Source organism: Carassius carassius, chromosome 5 (assembly GCF_963082965.1).
Source record: "Carassius carassius chromosome 5, fCarCar2.1, whole genome shotgun sequence".
In the NCBI taxonomy this organism is placed as follows: Eukaryota; Metazoa; Chordata; class Actinopteri; order Cypriniformes; family Cyprinidae; genus Carassius; species Carassius carassius.
In genome coordinates this window covers 35,443,248-35,461,874 of record NC_081759.1, presented here as the reverse complement: position 1 = coordinate 35,461,874, position 18,627 = coordinate 35,443,248, and the positions used below count along the sequence as shown (strand labels likewise).

Sequence of the window (18,627 nt, the reverse complement as noted above, 5' to 3'; positions counted from 1 at the left end):
CTCTCTCTCTCTCTCTCTCTCTCTCTCTCTCTGTCTGTCTCAATCTCTCATTCAGATCACCAGCTCAAACAATGAGCTGTTCCATTTATTCACTGATTTTTAAATAGCTATGAGCAGCGCTATATCAAAAACTGTAGAATACCCAAGACGTGTCACTCGTATAGTTTTGAATGGAGAAAAATGTAACGCTCAATATGGTAAAAAAAAGTACTTAATTGCCTGTTTGGTGTTATTAATTCTATTGTTCTCATTTGTAAGGCGCTTTAGATAAAAGCGTCTGCTAAATAATTAAATGTAAATGGTTGCTTAATCGCAGGAAGCCCCGCCTTCTGAATGAAAGAGCCAATCGCTAATCAGTAAAATCATCTGGAGCTGACGTTAGAACATTTATGACACAGCTGTTGTCAGATTTCTTTGGTGATTTCAAATATAAAATTTAATCCTAATCTCAGAGAACAGTTTTGGAGAATTTGATGTTTCCCCATTAAAAGAGATAGGAGCTGCACTGCCCAAGACGCATTTTAAAGATGGCCACCGAGTGACATGACTTGTCTTTAAGAGACTTTGGTTATATATGGATGCGCATGCGGTTGCTATACTGTATTAAAGCTTTAATCAGGATAACTGTATATTAAAAGCTAACAGAAGCAGTAGCATTTACAAATAACAGTGTATCTAAAATATTAAGACAACAACAAACAAAAAACATACCACTAAGAGCCGTGCTTGCACAGGTTCTGCGTGATCCTCTTCACAAATATCCTTGTCTCAACTGAGCTCTAAATGATAAGCAATATAGATGACGCCATTGTTTACAATACAATCGGAGCACATTGTGCTGAGGTGAGGGGCAGAAAACGCTTAGACGTGCACTAGAGGCGGTTTAGCCAATCACAACGCACTGGACTAGCAAACCAAACAGAGCCCATCGCGTATTTCTGATGAGGGGCTTCATAAAAGCAGGAAATGATCAGCGCGTTTATAGTAGAAGGGACAGAGCGGTGTGGAATAAAGGTAAATTATGTGAAAAATAATGCATTAAAAAAACAGAAAAAAGCATTAACACATGTTAGACGGCACCCCATAAACACAATCAAGCCTAGAAAAACCAGCCCTTTAACTTACAAGCATTCTTAAAATGCTGCTACACTTAGTCATACAATAAAAAAATTAAAATGGCCTGGCCTTATATAAATATTTAGAGTGCTATATTACGCCCAGAAACTTCAAATTATGAAACAGTTTGCTTTAAAGGTGCGTTCACATAAAGAACGATAACTATAAAGATAGCTAATGATAACCATATATCCATTCACCCCAATGCACAATTATGTTCCATTCATAACACTATAAGCACACACTGCAGTTTTGTCAAACTCATTGAAGCAGGATAGATTCTGATTGGCTGATTGGTTCTGTTGCTCATAAGCTGGAAAAAAATATTTGTAAATGTGATTCCAACAATGCTGTTCCTCCATTGTCGTTACAGTTGTGGCGTGGACTCTGCTATTCTTTTAGATTTAGAATGATTTTTTTTTTAACTATATGTTTATCATTATCATTATGGCCTTAAGATAGCTTTCAAATATTAATGCTATTATTCAATATTTAAATGAAACATCTAAATTAACTTGTCACTAAATGAATGTTACAAATATACACAATGAACATTTTTCAGTACTCTATTTTGATGTTATATTTTTATTACATTGTAATGTTTCCTCCAATAAAAATGTATCTATTTTGCATTTATACATACAAAAAAAAAACACCATTACAAATTATATAGCAAGCATTCTTATTAAGAGAATAAAAAAATTCTACATAAAATTTGATCTGAAAATCAAAATACCACATTTTAAGGTGGTTTCAGACTTTTGGATCCCACTATATACTGAAATTGTCCTTTTCCCCTGCAGCCAGATGCAAATACTGTAGGTAAAAATACCCAATACATTTGGGTATTTATATAAAGGTGTTTTCTGAACTTAGGGGATTTGTTGCAACTAAGCCCAGATACAGTATTTTGGTGCTGCAACATTGCATTTTCTCCTCCAAGGATAAAAATAAAGGTTACTCTACTCCTACAGACATTCAAAAGTTAGCCATGTGTAGATAAAAATTACAGAACTACTTTGTTTTAATAAGAATAGTGTTTTGTCGTCTGGTGTAAGACTGCTGTACAGTATTTCAGTCCTTGATGCACCAGGATCATATTTCCTTACAGTCAAGGCCAGTGACATGTCATAAAACATAGTTTTTGCATATCCCATATTTGTTTAAGTACATCTGATATATATTTTTTCTTCCTCAATACATCACCCTGCTAACAGGTCGTTTAGCGGCCCCTCACCTTGCTTGAGATGTTTGGTCATAGTCGAACCAACAGATTGTTCAGACAACAACCTGTTAGTTTCCCAAACAACCTGTTAGTAGGTGATCGGCTGTCGACACAACACCGCCCGCACACTTTGTTTAGGTAACGTTAGCCTAGATGTGAAAACTGTACAACATTTAAAAGGCCAGATCGTGATGAAACTGTAACACCGAAGCCATGAGTAACATTATTTTGCCTGTATGCTAACGTTAAATGTTTTACAATACCTCAACATGACTGACTGACGCCCGCCTGCTCGAAACAAAAACGCATCAAGGCCTAACGTTAAATTAAAATAAAAAAATATACTCACGACACATGTAAACAAAAACACTCTTACCGGTCCTCTCCGCTTTAAAGTCACGTTTTTCCACAGGAGAAGGTGCAGCTGGTGAAGAAATCCCATTTTCGATGAGTTGGAGATTAAAGTCGCTAATTCTAATATATTAATCACAGTGTTGTTGTTGTTGTTGTTTTGAGATTCCGCTCCGTCTGCATTTTGTCCTCCCCGGCGTGAGACAAAGCCAAAAATCCTAAATTACGAGGGTTGGGTTTGTGAACAAAATGATTTTTAGTAGCAGCAGATGTAGATATTTGCATCTCACTGAGCAGTGGGCGGAGATAACGTTACTCCTCTCAGCCGAACGTAGCGAGAGAGCGAACGTTTCTTATTGCTATAGTAACTTGAGCGAGCGAGCGATGTGTCAGGTAGATCAGATGTGATTTTTATGGTAATCTAGCCTCAGATGGATTACTATTGCGCTGCTGAATCCTCATCATTCTGCGACGCCTGGCTATTTTTAGAAACTCCATCGATGTGAGAACATTTTAATCTCACCATTTTTATCTTTACTTCTAGGACTGAGGTAATCCCTCCTGGCTGGACAGACTTCGCCGACATCACATTTTATTTTGATGCTGTCGTGCGTTTAATGAAGTCTGTGATCTTTGATCAGAGTACTGTATGTTATTATAGCGAGTTACCATTGGAAAGAAAAGCGAAGAGCACCCTCTGCAGCTGGGCACTGGTCTTAAATAGTACGTTATAAGGGAAAATATAGCTCGAGTAATCAGTTCCCTCAAGACATAATGATCACGGTAGTAGTAATTAACAACCATTAGACACGCATCTCAAGGCCAGATGTTGCGGGGCAACTCATATTATATTAACTCTGGATTATACATACACTATTTTCTCCAAATCAATAATCCAAACCCCTCAACCTTTTTCTATTCACAATAATCATTGTATTACCTTTTTATTTTTAAACAAAACAAATTAAAGATATATTTAAACATTCATTGTTCTTTTTTGCAAAAATGTCACTGCAGATATTCTTTACAACCTTCTTTATAACAGTCAACCTGACAAACAAACAGGACTACCAGGTATTGCCATTGTTATTTTTTTTTTTACTTGAAAAAATTGAATATAGCTCATTTATTTTAAGTTATTTCAAACGAATTAAGTGAATGAAGCTTTCACAATAACTTCCATGTATTGTCTTGCAGGCAGGCTTTGGAATAACAAAGGCTATGGCTATTCTTATAGTATTTTATGTGACAGATATGGTAAGATTTTTGTAGATTTTTTTTTCCCGGATGAATTATGAATATTTAATGTGTATAATGTTTATTTATATACACACACACACACACACACACACACACACACACACACACACACACACACACACACACACACACACACACACACACACACACACACACACACACACACACACACACACACACACACACACACACACACACACACACACACACACACACACACATATATATATATATATATATATATATATATATATATATATATATATATATATATATATATATATATATATATATATATATATATATATATATATATATATATATATATATATATATATATGGGGGAAGTCGTGGCCTAATGGTTAGAGAGTCGGACTCCCACTCGAAAGGTTGTGAGTTCGAGTCCCGGGCCGGCAGGAATTGTGGGTGGGGGGAGTGCATGTACAGTTCTCTCTCCACCCTCAATACCACGACTTAGGTGCCCTTGAGCAAGGCATCGAACCCCCAACTGCTCCCCGGGCGCCGCAGCATAAATGGCTGCCCACTGCTCCGGGTGTGTGCTCACAGTGTGTGTGTGTGTTCACTGCTCTGTGTGTGTACATTTCGGATGGGTTAAATGCAGAGCACAAATTCTGAGTATGGGTCACCATACTTGGCTGAATGTCAATTCACTTCACTTCACTATATATATATATATAATAAATCATTACATTTATATAGCGCTTTTCTAGGCACTCAAAGCGCTTTACATAGACAGGGGGTATCTCCTCATCCACCACCAGTGTGCAGCATCCACCTGGATGATGGATAGATGGGGTATCTCCTCTATATATATATATACATATATATTAAATTAAATTAAATTAAATTAAATTAAATTAAATTAAATTAAATTAATGCATTTAGCAGACACTTTTATCCAAAGCGACATACAGTGCATTCAGGCTATCAATTTTTATATATATGTATAATATATATATATATAAATATATATATGTATAATCCTATTGTTGTTGGTGGTGGTGATGTTACTGTCCACTGACTGGAAGCATCTTGTGACTGAGATGAATTCCTTCTGTGTGTGCACATTTGGCAATAAAGCTCATTCTGAATTCTCATTGTGAAAAGACTTTTCTCTGTTGATTTAGTGTTTTAATGAATGAGTGAATGATTCAGTGACCAAATATAACAAGTAAACACCTTGTCTAGTGGCTAGAAGTAATAAATACTATTAGGGGAGACTGGGGATGAAAGTAACACTTTTTTTGGGGCATCAATAACTCAGTGGATGTTTGTGTAGACAAACTTTGCATAACAGCTGCATTTGTCCTGTACAAATAAAGCTCACATGGACTTGTTCTACTACACAATCACAATCTGGTGTGAGTTGTACAGTAACACGGGCTGGGGATATATATAAAAGTGTGAGGCAATTTGCTATCACACTATCCACACTATACAATTTTTGTTTTTACAAGAACTTCATTGAAGAACAAAGATTAATCAGCTTTGAATAAAGCTAACAATTTAAAGTGACGAACATCATATTGTATTTTTTAAGGATTTAAATTTTGCATAATTTCCATCTATGTATAAGTGTTCATGTAATGTATTCCTGTCACATAAGGGTCCAGTCACTAGCTACTGTATGTCACCATCCTCCTATTTTTATGCAAATTTTGGGATATCACATGTTAAGTATGTCAAATCATTGTATCTACAATACAATGATTGCAAGACAAAAAAGTAACTTACAATGTTACTCGCGGTCAAATGCTGCTTTTCCTCTAAACTCAAAAATATCACCACAGCACTTTTCTGACTTGTAAAAATCGAGCGCAGCGTTAGTTCAGTCAGGCCACGGAGGCCTGTGAACAGCTGATGCGGTCAGCTGTCAAATCGCTCCAATCACCACCTCTCTCCTATTAGACACGGGACATATATATACGTGGCACTACTGCTCGGTAAGTATGCTCAATGGCTCACAACCCTCCCTCCCTCCCCATTATAAGCATGAGCGCATTACTGTGCACCTTCTGGCTGTAGTCTTCTTTGTTTCAGATCACTAAGGCTTCCAAAATCTTAGCTGGTATGGACCTCACTGCTGAGAGACACCCATCTTCATAACTAGGCTACAGGATAGACGTCCCACTGCCACATCCACATGATTATCACCGTTTGCTTTAAAGACTTATTAAAAGTTTTAATTGTTATGTATTTCTAAATTCATGGTTCCAGGGGGTTAATGTTAAAGCTCTTGTATGTTCAATTATTCTGGGAGCAAGAACCCCCATAAGGAACCATACTGCCAAAGATAAATTGTGTTCAATAAACTCAAGTAAATTTGCCAAAGTGGTTCCTGTCTGAACTGACAGTGTTACAATTGACTGCGTGTTGCAACACTCCCCAGTCTACCCTACAGTTTTAACATTCATAATGTCACAAGTTAAAATAGTCAGATAAATTACATAAACATTCATGTTAACATTTCAGACAGTATGGATTAAGTTGATATTCCTCATTATGATAAATGATCAGTATAATCCTGCCCACAGCACTTTTAAAATCAAGTGCTGATCGGAGAGCAGATTGTGGTTTTTGCACTCTCCAACAACAGTCCACAACAGGAAAAGGAAAAAGAAAAGTGCAATTTCGAAATATTTTCTTCCCCTCACCAAGATCTTTCACTATATCACAATGAAGACTCAAATTATTTGAATAACTTGGTGAATCACAAACGTTCAGTGCTTTTTGTCAAATGTTTTTTAAATGTAAATGGAATCTACACTGAAAACAATGCTTCATTCATCCAATTAAATTAAATCTATATAGCTTTTAACTTGAGAGAATGAAAAATAAATAACTTTCCCTATGATGAATAAAAAAAATTTTCAGTGTATACACAGTCTATATAATATTACATAATAGAAACATTGCATTAGGGCTTAAAATGGAAATCCTCCTTGCATTATCTGTAAAATATGATCTGAACCACATGTACTATCAGTGCCTAGTTGTGTGTAATATTACTTGGGCGATCTTGCTTACTCTGTGCTGAAAGAGGTGTGGCCTCTAAACATGTGCATGGTGAATCTTTGCACCACAGTTGATTTCATGTGTCCATATGTCTGCATTGCGAAGTTGTCTGCCAACAGGCGGGGCCAAACCGGATACACACTCTTGGTTTAAATGTCAATCACACACTAAGCAGTGACACTTTTGGTTTATACTTCATTTACACACAAGCGGTGATGCTTTTGGTTTATATGGTACTGACACTCAAAGCAGTGGCTTTCATACAGACAAACCACCATAAATTTTCAAGTTCTTCCTGGACTCTCAACTGTAGGCAAGTATATGTTTTGATTGCGCCTGTTATTACATAAAAAAAAATACAATTACAAAAAATGACTAAAATAATAAAGAGAAATAATATTTTTATATATAAATAAATATATATATATTTGGATGTAAATTATTGACCTTTACTGGGAATAATAAATATATTACTTGGCTGTTAAAATGGCAGTGTGTGGTAGTATTTATGCAGTTTTTTTTTAAACTAACCAATGAAAAGCTGTGACTAAAATGCAAAGTGAGGATTAAGTGTTATAAGTTTACACCGTCATACTGTATCATAAGCTCAGTTTTAGTCACTACTGTCAGAAGGAAGAGACAGAGTTGTTTTTATTCTGTTATTTTACTATCATTTTTTTATATATTTGTTTTTATTTTTATATTTTATTATACATTTAGTTAAAGTTTTAGTAGATTTGTTTTCGGTTTGTCTGTATAGTTTTTATTTAATTAGTTCATCAAATATGAGCTTTTACCTGTCAGACACCTAAAATAAGTATAAATGCTTTAGTTGTCGTTGATTTTATTTCAAGTATTTTCATGATTTTAATTTAATATCTATAATAACCCTGCTGTGACCACCTCACCACTGTGTCTTTACAGTATTTGTGCCATGCGGGTAATGAAAAATTATAAACGTGCCCTCTGTTGTGTGTTTGGCTTCGTGCTGCTCTACAATTTCTTATCCTGGAGTAAAACCATGTTACTCTTGAGTCAGATTGAGACCAGTGGACCTAAAGGCCCAGAGGACAACATCACCATCCTCCTGTGGCACTGGCCTTTCGGAGTTCACTACAAACTGGAGAGAGGTGTCTGTATGGATAAATATAAAATCCCCAGATGCTTTCTGGAGGATAACCGATCTCTTTTCGCTCAGGCAGATGTTGTAGTCTTCCATCACAATGAGCTCTGGACTGGTCACTCCAAACTGCCTCTCCACCTTACGCGTTCACCAATGCAAAGGTGGCTTTGGTTATCGCTGGAACCTCCTATGAACAACCACAACCTCAGCAACTACAACAGTTTGTTCAACTGGACAATGAGTTATCGCCGTGACGCTGACATCTACATGCCATACGGAGAGCTTGTTTTTAAATGGACTAATGCCACATACGCTATTCCGAAGAAGAGCGAATGCCTAGTTTGCTGGGTGGTCAGCAAATACAACGCCAATCATAGTCGCTCTCTAGTTTTCAAGCAGCTGGAGAAACACATTCCATCAAAACTAATAGAAGTATATGGTCAGTGGTCCAAGAGGCCGCTCTCAAACAAAAACCTGCTTTCTACAATATCTCGATGTTATTTCTACCTTGCTTTTGAAAACTCAGTATCCACAGACTATATCACAGAGAAGCTGTGGCGAAATTCATTTCAGGCGGGGAGTGTGCCGGTGGTCCTCGGCCCACCCAGGAACATTTATGAACTATCCATTCCACCAGAGTCATTCATCCATATAAATGACTTCAGCAGCATTAAGGCACTGGCTAATTTCTTAAGACAAGTGGCTGCTGATAGAGAGCGTTATGAGTCTTATTTTAGATGGCACAATAAGTATGATGTTAGAATGTGCACAGACTGGAGAGAGAGACTATGTAATATTTGCTCACGTTATGACCAGCTCTCTAAGCATAAAAAAGTGTACAATGATCTGTACAGCTGGGTCAACAGTTAACTGACTTTTTCAAGGAAGCTGTTTCATTTGAAAGTGTGGATTTTCAAATTATAAGTTCACTTTATCTGTTCTTTGCAAGTACTGTTAAATGTATTTGAAACATGTCCAGGGGATCAACTAGTAAATTATAAATGATTTTTCATTGCTTTATACATTTTTAAGCAATAGCATTTTGCTTCTCATTCCAACCCTGTTTTTTGTTTTTTTGTTTTTTATCAGATGCCATTATGTTACTGAATATAGTAGTTTGCACTCAGTGTGAGAACGCCCTTCCGCTTCAATATTCACAAGTTCCTACTAAGTTTCATCAATACAGGTTTTAAGGCCAGCAATTCATGCTTCCATATATTTAACCAATTATATTTTAATTGATTTTTTTTTTCAAATTTCATTTAATTTCACATTTACCATTTCTTTTATGTGGTAAACTATTTTTTGAGAATGCCATTCCAGAAAACCCCCAATACTTCCCACAGAAAGCTAAAATGAGTCAGAGAAGCATGCCAGCTCACTCTTGAACCATTTGGGTGTTAATCATATGCGTGCCAGACTAAAAATCAGTTAAAAACTGTTCTGCTCTGTGGTTCTTTCTTTATAAATGTTTGTAGTCCACATCCTTGATTAAATACAAACCTGGAGGATCTTGGCTCTGTGAGTCCTTGCAAGGTCTGTTTTAATATGGTAGTTTATGTTAAGCATTCATGTTAACACAACTTTATTGCCAAATATTGCCAAATATATATATATGTATATATATTCATAACTTCCTGTGCTTAATATTACTTTTGGTGCATGTAAGTTGCTCTGGTGCATAAATATAATCCCAATTCACCCGATAAACAGACTGGTAAAAATATAACAGTAAACTGTATAGTTATTCTAACCGTTGAGCTTTTTTCTTTTTTTTAAATAAAGCTATGCAATGTTGTGAGTCACACTTTCACATCAAATCAGCATTAGTCACTTCAGTAAAGATTTCATTGATTTTTTTTGCTGTCTAAGATCTGTGATTACATTACATTATTCATTTAGCTGACGTTTTTATCCAAAGCAACTTACAATTGCTATAAATGTAAGAGGTCACATGCCTCTGGAGCAACTAGGGGTTAAGTGTCTTGCTCAGGGACACATTGGTGTGTCACAGTGGATTCGAACCCTGGTCTCTCAAACCAAAGGCATGTGTCTTATCCACTATGCCATCACAACTTACCTTTTTGTCTTCACAGCCTTCTGTGCTTTTCTAAGAACTACTGACATTGTTTCCATTTGGACTGATGCAAAATCAAGACAGTATTTAACAATTAGTGCTCTGAACAACTTCTCTTCTCTTTTTAGTGTGTTGATTTGAAAACACTGATGCCATAACTGATGTTACAGAGCAAATTGTTGATGTGGCAAATACAATTTGCAACCGATGATCGGAAAAAGCTGACAGGGGATGAAGTCTCACATCCTCTTTAACAAGAGGTATATTCAACTGGCTGTTTCTGTGGTTTCCTTTTTATGCACCTTGTAGAAACAAAGGAAATATTTAAATGCAGCTTTTTGGCATGTAAGAATTTTTGTAGAGATTGTGTATTATTATTTAAAAAGAGTATATTTTGTTTATCATATTTCTGATAAATTCATATCTGAACACGTTTTACAACCCATCATAATTTTGTCCTGAGCCCTGGGTAGAGGATCTCATGTTGCTTTCATCACTTAGTAATTAGTATACTGTTAACTTGATCATTAATTCCATTCTACCACATACGCTCAGAACAAAATACCATATACTGCATATATAATCTGATAATCTGAGTTCTTTCCCTTCTTCTTTAATTCGTAGCATTTAAATGGCCATGCAAATAAAACATGCTCAGTTGAAAACATGTTATGACCAGCTAAACCCTAAACCTGATCTGAGTTAGGTTTTTATTCAATAGAGTCAAGTGATGCGAACAAAGATAAATACACATGTAAGACATTTATTACATTATTATTACAAGGTGAAACTCTGTAGAAAGAAATGTCATAAGTACTGTGGCTGATCCTATAATTACATTTTATCCCCTGCTTTTTTTTTAGACCTACATTTTTTGGAAAGAAAATGTTGAGTATGGTCTATTACACTTAGAATGTTCTAAATGTCTTTTTTCAAACTCTTGTGTGGTGCAACAGTTCCTCTTCCACTCTTCTTTCTTCACTCTGAAACTATTGCGCTTCTGGAAGGTTTCATCCATCTTTTTTAAGTTTCTCTTGTCTCTGCATGTTCATGGTGCTCCTGTCCATTTTTCCTCCAGGTAATATTCACTATTGCTGCGTAGAAACCTGTTGCAAGTCACACCACTGGAGAGGAGTTCTTTTGCAGCAGATATACTTTGAGAGGAACTAAAAAGTATAACTTCCATAAATTTTTCTACTTGATGCATACTATCTAAGTGCATTAATGTTATAATGACAAAGCAAAGACTTAAGTATCTATTGTCAAAGTCAAAGTCAAAGTCACCTTTATTTATATAGCGCTTTAAACAAAATACATTGCGTCAAAGCAACTGAACAACATTCATTAGGAAAACAGTGTCAATAATGAAAAAATGATAGTTAAAGGCAGTTCATCATTGAATTCAGTTATGTCATCTCTGTTCAGTTAAATAGTGTCTGTGCATTTATTTGCAATCAAGTCAACAATATCACTGTAGAAGAAGTGACCCCAACTAAGCAAGCCAGAGGCGACAGCGGCAAGGAACCGAAACTCCATCGGTGACAAAATGGAGAAAAAAACCTTGGGAGAAACCAGGCTCAGTTGGGGGGCCAGTTCTCCTCTGACCAGACGAAACCAGTAGTTCAATTCCAGGCTGCAGCAATTGTGATATTAGCAAAATGAAGATACATTTATATAGTTCTCTCATACTGATTGCATTGTGGTTCTGTAATTTGTGTATTATGTGAAATACAAAGTGATTAGTATTTACAAATAATCTAGTGAAACTAAAAAAGATTCAATATGATGGAGTATATATTTTCTGTTAAAGTTCTGCCATGCTCCATATAATAGAAAGACAATGAAGTCATCTGTGATGAATTGTAGAAAATGTTAAAGCAGATCTATTTTATTACTCCAACTGTCTGTTGGCTGCCTCCTATATTTGTGGGATATATATTTTTTCCCTCTAAATCCAGTCTCATGTAATCCTCTCCATCAAAACCAAGATGATTATACCTATATATTTCCAGTTTTATCATCCCACTGACAGTGGCATATCCACAGGTATATATATATCTGATACAGAATTAAGGGGTGAATGTTTTAAAGAGACCTGTGAAAATACTTTGTGATGTGTTTGTATATTTCTGTTATCAGCACACTTTATGCTAAAAAAGACGTACACAGTATTATACTTTTTTTAAAGGAAAGAAAAAGAAAACACCTGTTTTGTAAACAGCAAAAAAAAAATAACTTTACTACTGGATAGTAGTCTTGACAGTAGGCTACTGAAAGGAAAATACATAATATAATTGGAATTGTATTAATTAAAATTTTACTAAACCTAAAAAAAGGAAAGAAAGATTTAAGTGTTTTTTCAGAGGTAACCTAACAATATCGTAGGCATTTTGTGACCAAAATGGTGAAGATGACTGAAGACAAAAATCACGTGCTGTTTTTGTTTAGTCTCCCTTTATTTAAACACAGATACTTTATAAACAAATATCTTTTCGTTGTGTCTGTATTTGACACGAGTCTAGAAACCGCAATGAACCCAAGAATCGACAATGCGGGTTCTGCTATCTTCCCTGTATTCTGTTTGTTGATCTGTCGATTACTTACGCCTGCAGCGTACGGCAATGGCTGATAGCACGAATGAAACAGTAGCAACGTCTAAACCGGAGGTATTTTACAACTATCGGGAGAGGAATAAATGTTCCCCCGAGGAAAATGCGCAATTAGAGAGACAACATTTCTGGAATGTCATCAACGCGTTTAAATACTACAGGTAAACACTTGATTGCTGCAGCATCAAATACCCATCTGCTCCACAACAACACAAGCTGAGCAACTGTTCTTTTTTAGCTTTAATATTTAAAATGTAATATATCCTTATGGAATTCTGTTTATCGACCCCTCTGCTTATAAATTATCCATGTTATCCATACTCTCTCTCTCTCCCTCCCTCCTCTGTCCTCCTCAATATTGTTTTGTCTTCCATGTGTTCAGAATTCATGTTCATGAACGAGTGAATCGAGCCGAGCGGCAGTTCCGATGCCTTCCAGATCACCACCAGCAACTTCTGACAAACTTCATTCCCAATCTGACTAAGATCCGCTACTGTATCGACCGAAACCAAGAGGTGCTGCAGGCTATAGTGCACAACTGCCTCCATATGTTTGAGAACATGGAGTATGGACAGGATGTAGGTGGCAATCAGTGGCTGTAGGTCTTACAATTAATAATGTCATATTTTTTATTTGGTTGTTGTGATGACAGAAGTGTATCTTTTTTTTTTTTTTGGTTAGTTGTAGTTAGTCCATGATTCTATAATGGTTTCCTTGCATTTTAAAGGGTGACCCAAGGAAAGTGCGGCCTTCCTCAACTTTTGACATGGACAAGCTGAAGTCAACCTTAAAGCAGTTTGTCCGTGACTGGAGTGAAGCAGGAAAAGCAGAAAGGGACAGCTGCTATAAACCTATTGTAGCGGAGATCCAGAGATTATTTCCTCCTGACCAGTGGTAAATATGATAAACAATCTGTGAAATTCTTCTCATCGGTATATGGCTTTAACTACGATGGCTAAATGTAAGTTACATGTATAGTATGTCTGTTCATTATCATTTACAAGTTTGGTTTTGGAAAGTGTTTTTTTTTCTTCTCTGTGTATCTCTTTTGCTCAAATACAGTAAAATTGTTATATTTCAAAATAATATTTTGATGTAAAAAAACAACAACAACTGTTTTCTAATTACATATATATAAAATGTGGTTTATACACATGATGTCAAAGCTGAATTTTCAGCAACATTTACCCCAGTCTTTATTGCCACACAATCTTTCAAAAATCATTTCAATTTGTTGATCTGGTGCTCAAAAAACTGTATTGTAAGAATGTGCAGCTAGACTCATAAGGTAATGTTTTCTCATTTTAATTGTGCAATTTCCTATGAATTTTATAGAATATATGGGAATACTAGCAATTTGATGGTGCAGTAGCTTCACTTTTTATGTAATGAGCAATCCATTTCTCTATTATAGATCAGTGGATATAGTTTTTTTTTCTTAAATATTCAACAAGGACACATTAAATTGATCAAAAGTGACGGTAAAGATATTTATAATGTAACAAAATATACAAAAGATTTCAATTTCAAATAAATGTATATGTTATATATTATAACTAAATGTGTGATTCTTGTAATATTTCTCTCTTCAGTGACGTGTCTCAGGTCAAAGTGTTAGTGCCGGGGGCAGGTCTGGGGCGGCTTGCATGGGAAATCGCTAACCTGGGCTATTCGTGCCAAGGCAACGAGTGGAGTTTCTTCATGCTCTTCTCCTCTCATTTTGTTCTGAACAGGTAAACCACATTCTATCGTGTTAAAGCACATGATTCTGACAGCAAATTTGAATTATGAAGTCGGAATGTTTATTGCATTTGTATTTATGAAGACACTAACTAATATTTTGTCTCTCAGGTGTGATAAGGAAAATGCACTGACACTGTATCCCTGGATTCACCAGTTCAGTAATAACAAAATGTCCTCCGATCAGACAAGACCTGTGTCCTTACCCGATGTCAATCCACAGAGTCTCCCAGAAGACTCCGACTTCTCTATGGTCGCTGGAGACTTCCAGGAAATATATAGTGACCCTGGTGAGTTTTTGTGTTTATATGAATAAACATGAACATAATAATGATTTGCACTTAAATAGCATTAACATACAATAACATTTCGAGTTTTATCCTCCATACAGAACTGTGGGATTGTGTTGCTACTTGTTTCTTCATTGACACTGCCCACAATGTGCTTGATTACATTGAAACCATCTGGAATATTCTAAAACCTGGTGGTGTCTGGATGAACTTGGGTCAGTCACAGATTCTACATAAGCATTTTCAGTCAAATGTTATCTACAAATGAAAGCCTGAAAACACACATGGGGTTGAAAGCTTTTCGTATTTGTTTTCAAAGGTCCACTTCTTTACCACTATGAGAACATGGCCAATGAATTGTCCATTGAGCTGAGCTATGAGGAAATAAAGGCTGTTATTTTAAAATATGGATTTGTCCTGGAGGTAAATTGCTCAAGTTGTAATTTTTTTATTTAATCAGAATAAATTATTATAAATCATATTACTGTATTTTTTTCTACAGTTGGAAAGAGAATCTGTTCCCAGCACGTACACGGAGAATGATCGCTCCATGCTCAAGTACCTTTATGACTGTGTGTTTTTTATCGTGCGGAAACCTTCAGAACAGTTGATCAATGGAGTTCAGACACCTAAACATGGCCAGATTGAGGATTCTTTACAGAAAAAAATGTCAACATGACATTTAGAAGGGTGAAGCTCTGGACAAATTCACAGACAAATGGCCCAATAATAAACTGATGTTTTTAATCATGAATGCCAGCGTTATAGTATATTCCTGGTAATACAAGAAATCTGGAGCTTTATTGTGTGCTGAATTGTCTCGGATATTTACCTAAAATGTATGTTATGTTTTGGTGCTTCACTTTGCATTCATATTCCTCAGGTTTTGGGTGCTGCTTGCTTCACAACTGACTAATTGCCACTTGTCACTCCACACATACATTTCAGTGTTTTCTTGCAATTGTTTACATTATCAAGCTTTATGATCAAAATCATATTCACAGTCTGCTCTGGATCTTGCACAAATAATCCAGTGTCCCCTAGGAAATATGTTGACCATCACAATTGTACTAGTCAAAATAAAGTTGTTTTAAACTTAACAGATTTTTCATGATCTTGTATATATAGTGTAATAAAACTTTTACAATCAATCATGATGTTTATTCTAAGCATTTGAATCTATTTATTATCCACCCCACAAAATCCACAATAATTGTTTGGAAGGTAGTGAATAAATTATGACGCTTATCCCAACTAACATTGTTGTTGTTTGACCTCTCTGGCCACAGAGGGCGCTGTATTCAACTTCAACTGTCGTAAACAGTCGAGAAACTCAACCTCTGCGTACTAAAAAAAAAGTATTGTCTCTATTTTGTAGAAGCTGAGTTTTGGTGGTCGCACACATGACCAAACGAGGAGCAGAAAACATTTTGAATTCCGAAATCCCTCATAAAAGATGTTTTCGTTCTCTGTCCGACAGCGACAAACAGGTAGGAGGCGTGAACCTGATCCAAAACGCAATTCCATCCTCGTTATTAACGCTGGCTAGACCACGCTGCAGGAAAAGACCGAGCTATCTCGAAGATTCACTGGATACAGATAACTTACCGAGAAAGCTGGCTGCAAACGGGGTTAATTCATCGCTGGCAGGCAGGAGCACGTGCAAGTCTAGAACATTCGAGGATGGTGCTGGGAGACCTGTCACGCGACGGTCATTTCGCGCGCTTCAGACTCAATCAAATAAACAGACAGACGAAAGAACTAACAGTACTGCAGGAGACAAGGTAAAGTTTCAAGCACCTGAGCGAAAAATCTCGTGTTTTTTTTTTTTTTTGTGGCCTGCGTGGTGTTCGGTGGAACAATATGCAATGCTTCCAGATGAACATAAGGTGGCAGTACATGACCAATATGTACACATTATACACATTATTTTAATAGGCATATCTGTCTTTTGTTTTATTTCTGTTTATTTATTCTGTCTGGCCAGACTGTTTTTTTTCCCTCTTTCTTATAAACATTATTATTAATTTTATAAAGACTATGAAACTTAAAGTAACCGATTACACGTAATCTGGATGATCAGATTCCAAAAATGAAGTACTTGTAATTATATTAAATTACATTTTAAAATACAGTTACTTTTTTGGATTGCTTGATTACATATTTTTTACACAATAGAAATAAGTTAATATTGATTCTCCCTAATTCATCATTTTCATCTTTTAAAATCTCCTTTCGAAAATAGTCTACTGCTTATACACTCAGAAAGTCTGCAGCATTTGACTAAGTTAACGGATTGTTTCAACATTGCATCAACTACTGATGAGCAAGTTACTTTTCTATTTGAATTATCACTCAGTAGGTTATTTAACCATAGATTTCTATGTCTTTGGAAGGTTTTTGTCTTTCAAACACATTAAAATGCACAGATTCTGGACATCTGATAATATAGTTACTTAAAGTACCCATGAGATTTTAAAATAAAAATTTTCATAATATAACATTTGCATCTTCATGGTTCTCTGTTGGTTCATGGTCACATGACATGCAGGTAAACATTTTAATTTTTAGTACACACTTTTTTTCGATTTAAAAATGATTAAATTTAACAATTTATGATTTAATTACTTATTAGCTTTTCATTAAACTCACAAACCCCCTGCAGGTCCTTCACAAAACCCAGTTTGGGAAACATTAACATAATATAATGTTTAAACACTTAATGTTGTTAATGACAATGAATGGAATATATTTTCTTAATCTTTGTATCAATATGGTACAAGATTATCCTAATTAAATCAATGTGATAAACAAAGGAATATAAAAGTAGACTTGATTATATTAACTAAAATGTGTAATGGCTTGCATTACTAACTACAAATTTTGTAATGTAATTCGAAGTCAGTATCAGATTAGAATTTGCAAGTAATCACCATTAGCATTTTCTCACTCATCTTGGTGCAGGTTGTTGCTGTACTGTATTGTAGTAAACCCTTTGGAAATTCAGCTCTGTTTCTATCCTACTAGGTGATGCAAACAGATGAGGACCTCTCTCCATTCAATACCTTCCAGTTCTGGCGGGTTCCACTGCCTGAGTTGGATCTCGCTCTCCTGGAGACTGAACTCTTGGCTGGGCCACATAGCCTCTTCCAACAAAGACTTAGAGGCGATGGAAACATGAGGAGATCCCCAGTGCACAGTGACATTCTTGTTAAGATGTTGTCTAGGTGTTGCCAAATTACCTGACTGGATATGATGAGATGATTCCCCCTGGTCTGCACTAGATGAACATGTAAGCAAAGCCTTGTGCTGTGAACAGCATGAAGGCCTCCAGCAGAAGATTCCATTCTGGTAGAAACACATGATGGTCACATGACCTCATATTCCTGTCCTAGAGGTCAAGTGTTCAACAGTGTGAAAGCATTTTAGACTAATCATGAGTGTATTTTTTTTTCTTTTTTCAGTATAGCTGTGAAAGCAAGTGTATGTTCTTCTGCTTGGACTGAGCCTGTTTTTTTATGTTTATGGTGTTCAGTAGGTATAAGCCACTTTTATTCTTTAGGTGTTTCGTTTTTGTAAACTTTAGGGCCTTGTTCTTTTTCTCTGAACAGCATTATTATTTTGACAACAGTATGTGGTACTTCTGATCTTAGATACAGGAAGTGCTTGGAATGTTCCAGTGGCGTAATTGCAGTGTTTTTGAAATTGCTCAACAGCAATAAAATGTATTTTTTATACTGATATTGGCTTGCAATATCCTTGGTGAACTGTCTGATTTCACGATTCATACTATTTTTCTT

The 18,627-nt window shown here is 35.9% G+C and overlaps 4 protein-coding genes across 5 annotated transcripts in view; 3 read left to right on the top strand and 1 right to left on the bottom strand.

Annotated features, from left to right (window-relative positions):
- Positions 1-3,317, bottom strand: part of abca2 (ATP-binding cassette, sub-family A (ABC1), member 2) — a 61,921-nt gene extending 58,604 nt beyond the window's left edge. For both annotated transcript variants that reach the window (XM_059550945.1, XM_059550947.1), the window contains exon 1: positions 2,718-3,317. In XM_059550945.1, coding sequence (XP_059406928.1) covers positions 2,718-2,783 — 66 coding nt within the window. In that variant the 5' untranslated portion in view covers positions 2,784-3,317. The remainder of the gene's footprint in view (positions 1-2,717) is intronic.
- A 4,522-nt stretch (positions 3,318-7,839) lies between these two features.
- fut7 (fucosyltransferase 7) lies at positions 7,840-9,808 on the top strand. Its single transcript, XM_059549228.1, has one exon. The coding sequence runs from the start codon at positions 7,923-7,925 to the stop codon at positions 8,979-8,981; it is 1,059 nt and encodes a 352-aa protein (XP_059405211.1). The 5' UTR covers positions 7,840-7,922; the 3' UTR covers positions 8,982-9,808.
- Positions 9,809-12,743: 2,935 nt separating this feature from the next.
- LOC132141435 (carnosine N-methyltransferase-like) lies at positions 12,744-15,978 on the top strand. The gene is made up of 8 exons (XM_059550935.1): positions 12,744-12,958; positions 13,180-13,375; positions 13,525-13,691; positions 14,390-14,530; positions 14,649-14,827; positions 14,929-15,042; positions 15,147-15,250; positions 15,330-15,978. Exons 1-8 carry the CDS (start codon positions 12,810-12,812, stop codon positions 15,504-15,506), a joined length of 1,227 nt encoding a protein of 408 aa, XP_059406918.1. The 5' UTR covers positions 12,744-12,809; the 3' UTR covers positions 15,507-15,978.
- A 147-nt stretch (positions 15,979-16,125) lies between these two features.
- Positions 16,126-18,568, top strand: wu:fa19b12 (uncharacterized protein LOC560551 homolog). Its single transcript, XM_059550936.1, has 2 exons — positions 16,126-16,611; positions 17,855-18,568. Exons 1-2 carry the CDS (start codon positions 16,231-16,233, stop codon positions 18,071-18,073), a joined length of 600 nt encoding a protein of 199 aa, XP_059406919.1. The 5' UTR covers positions 16,126-16,230; the 3' UTR covers positions 18,074-18,568.
- Positions 18,569-18,627: the final 59 nt, after the last annotated feature.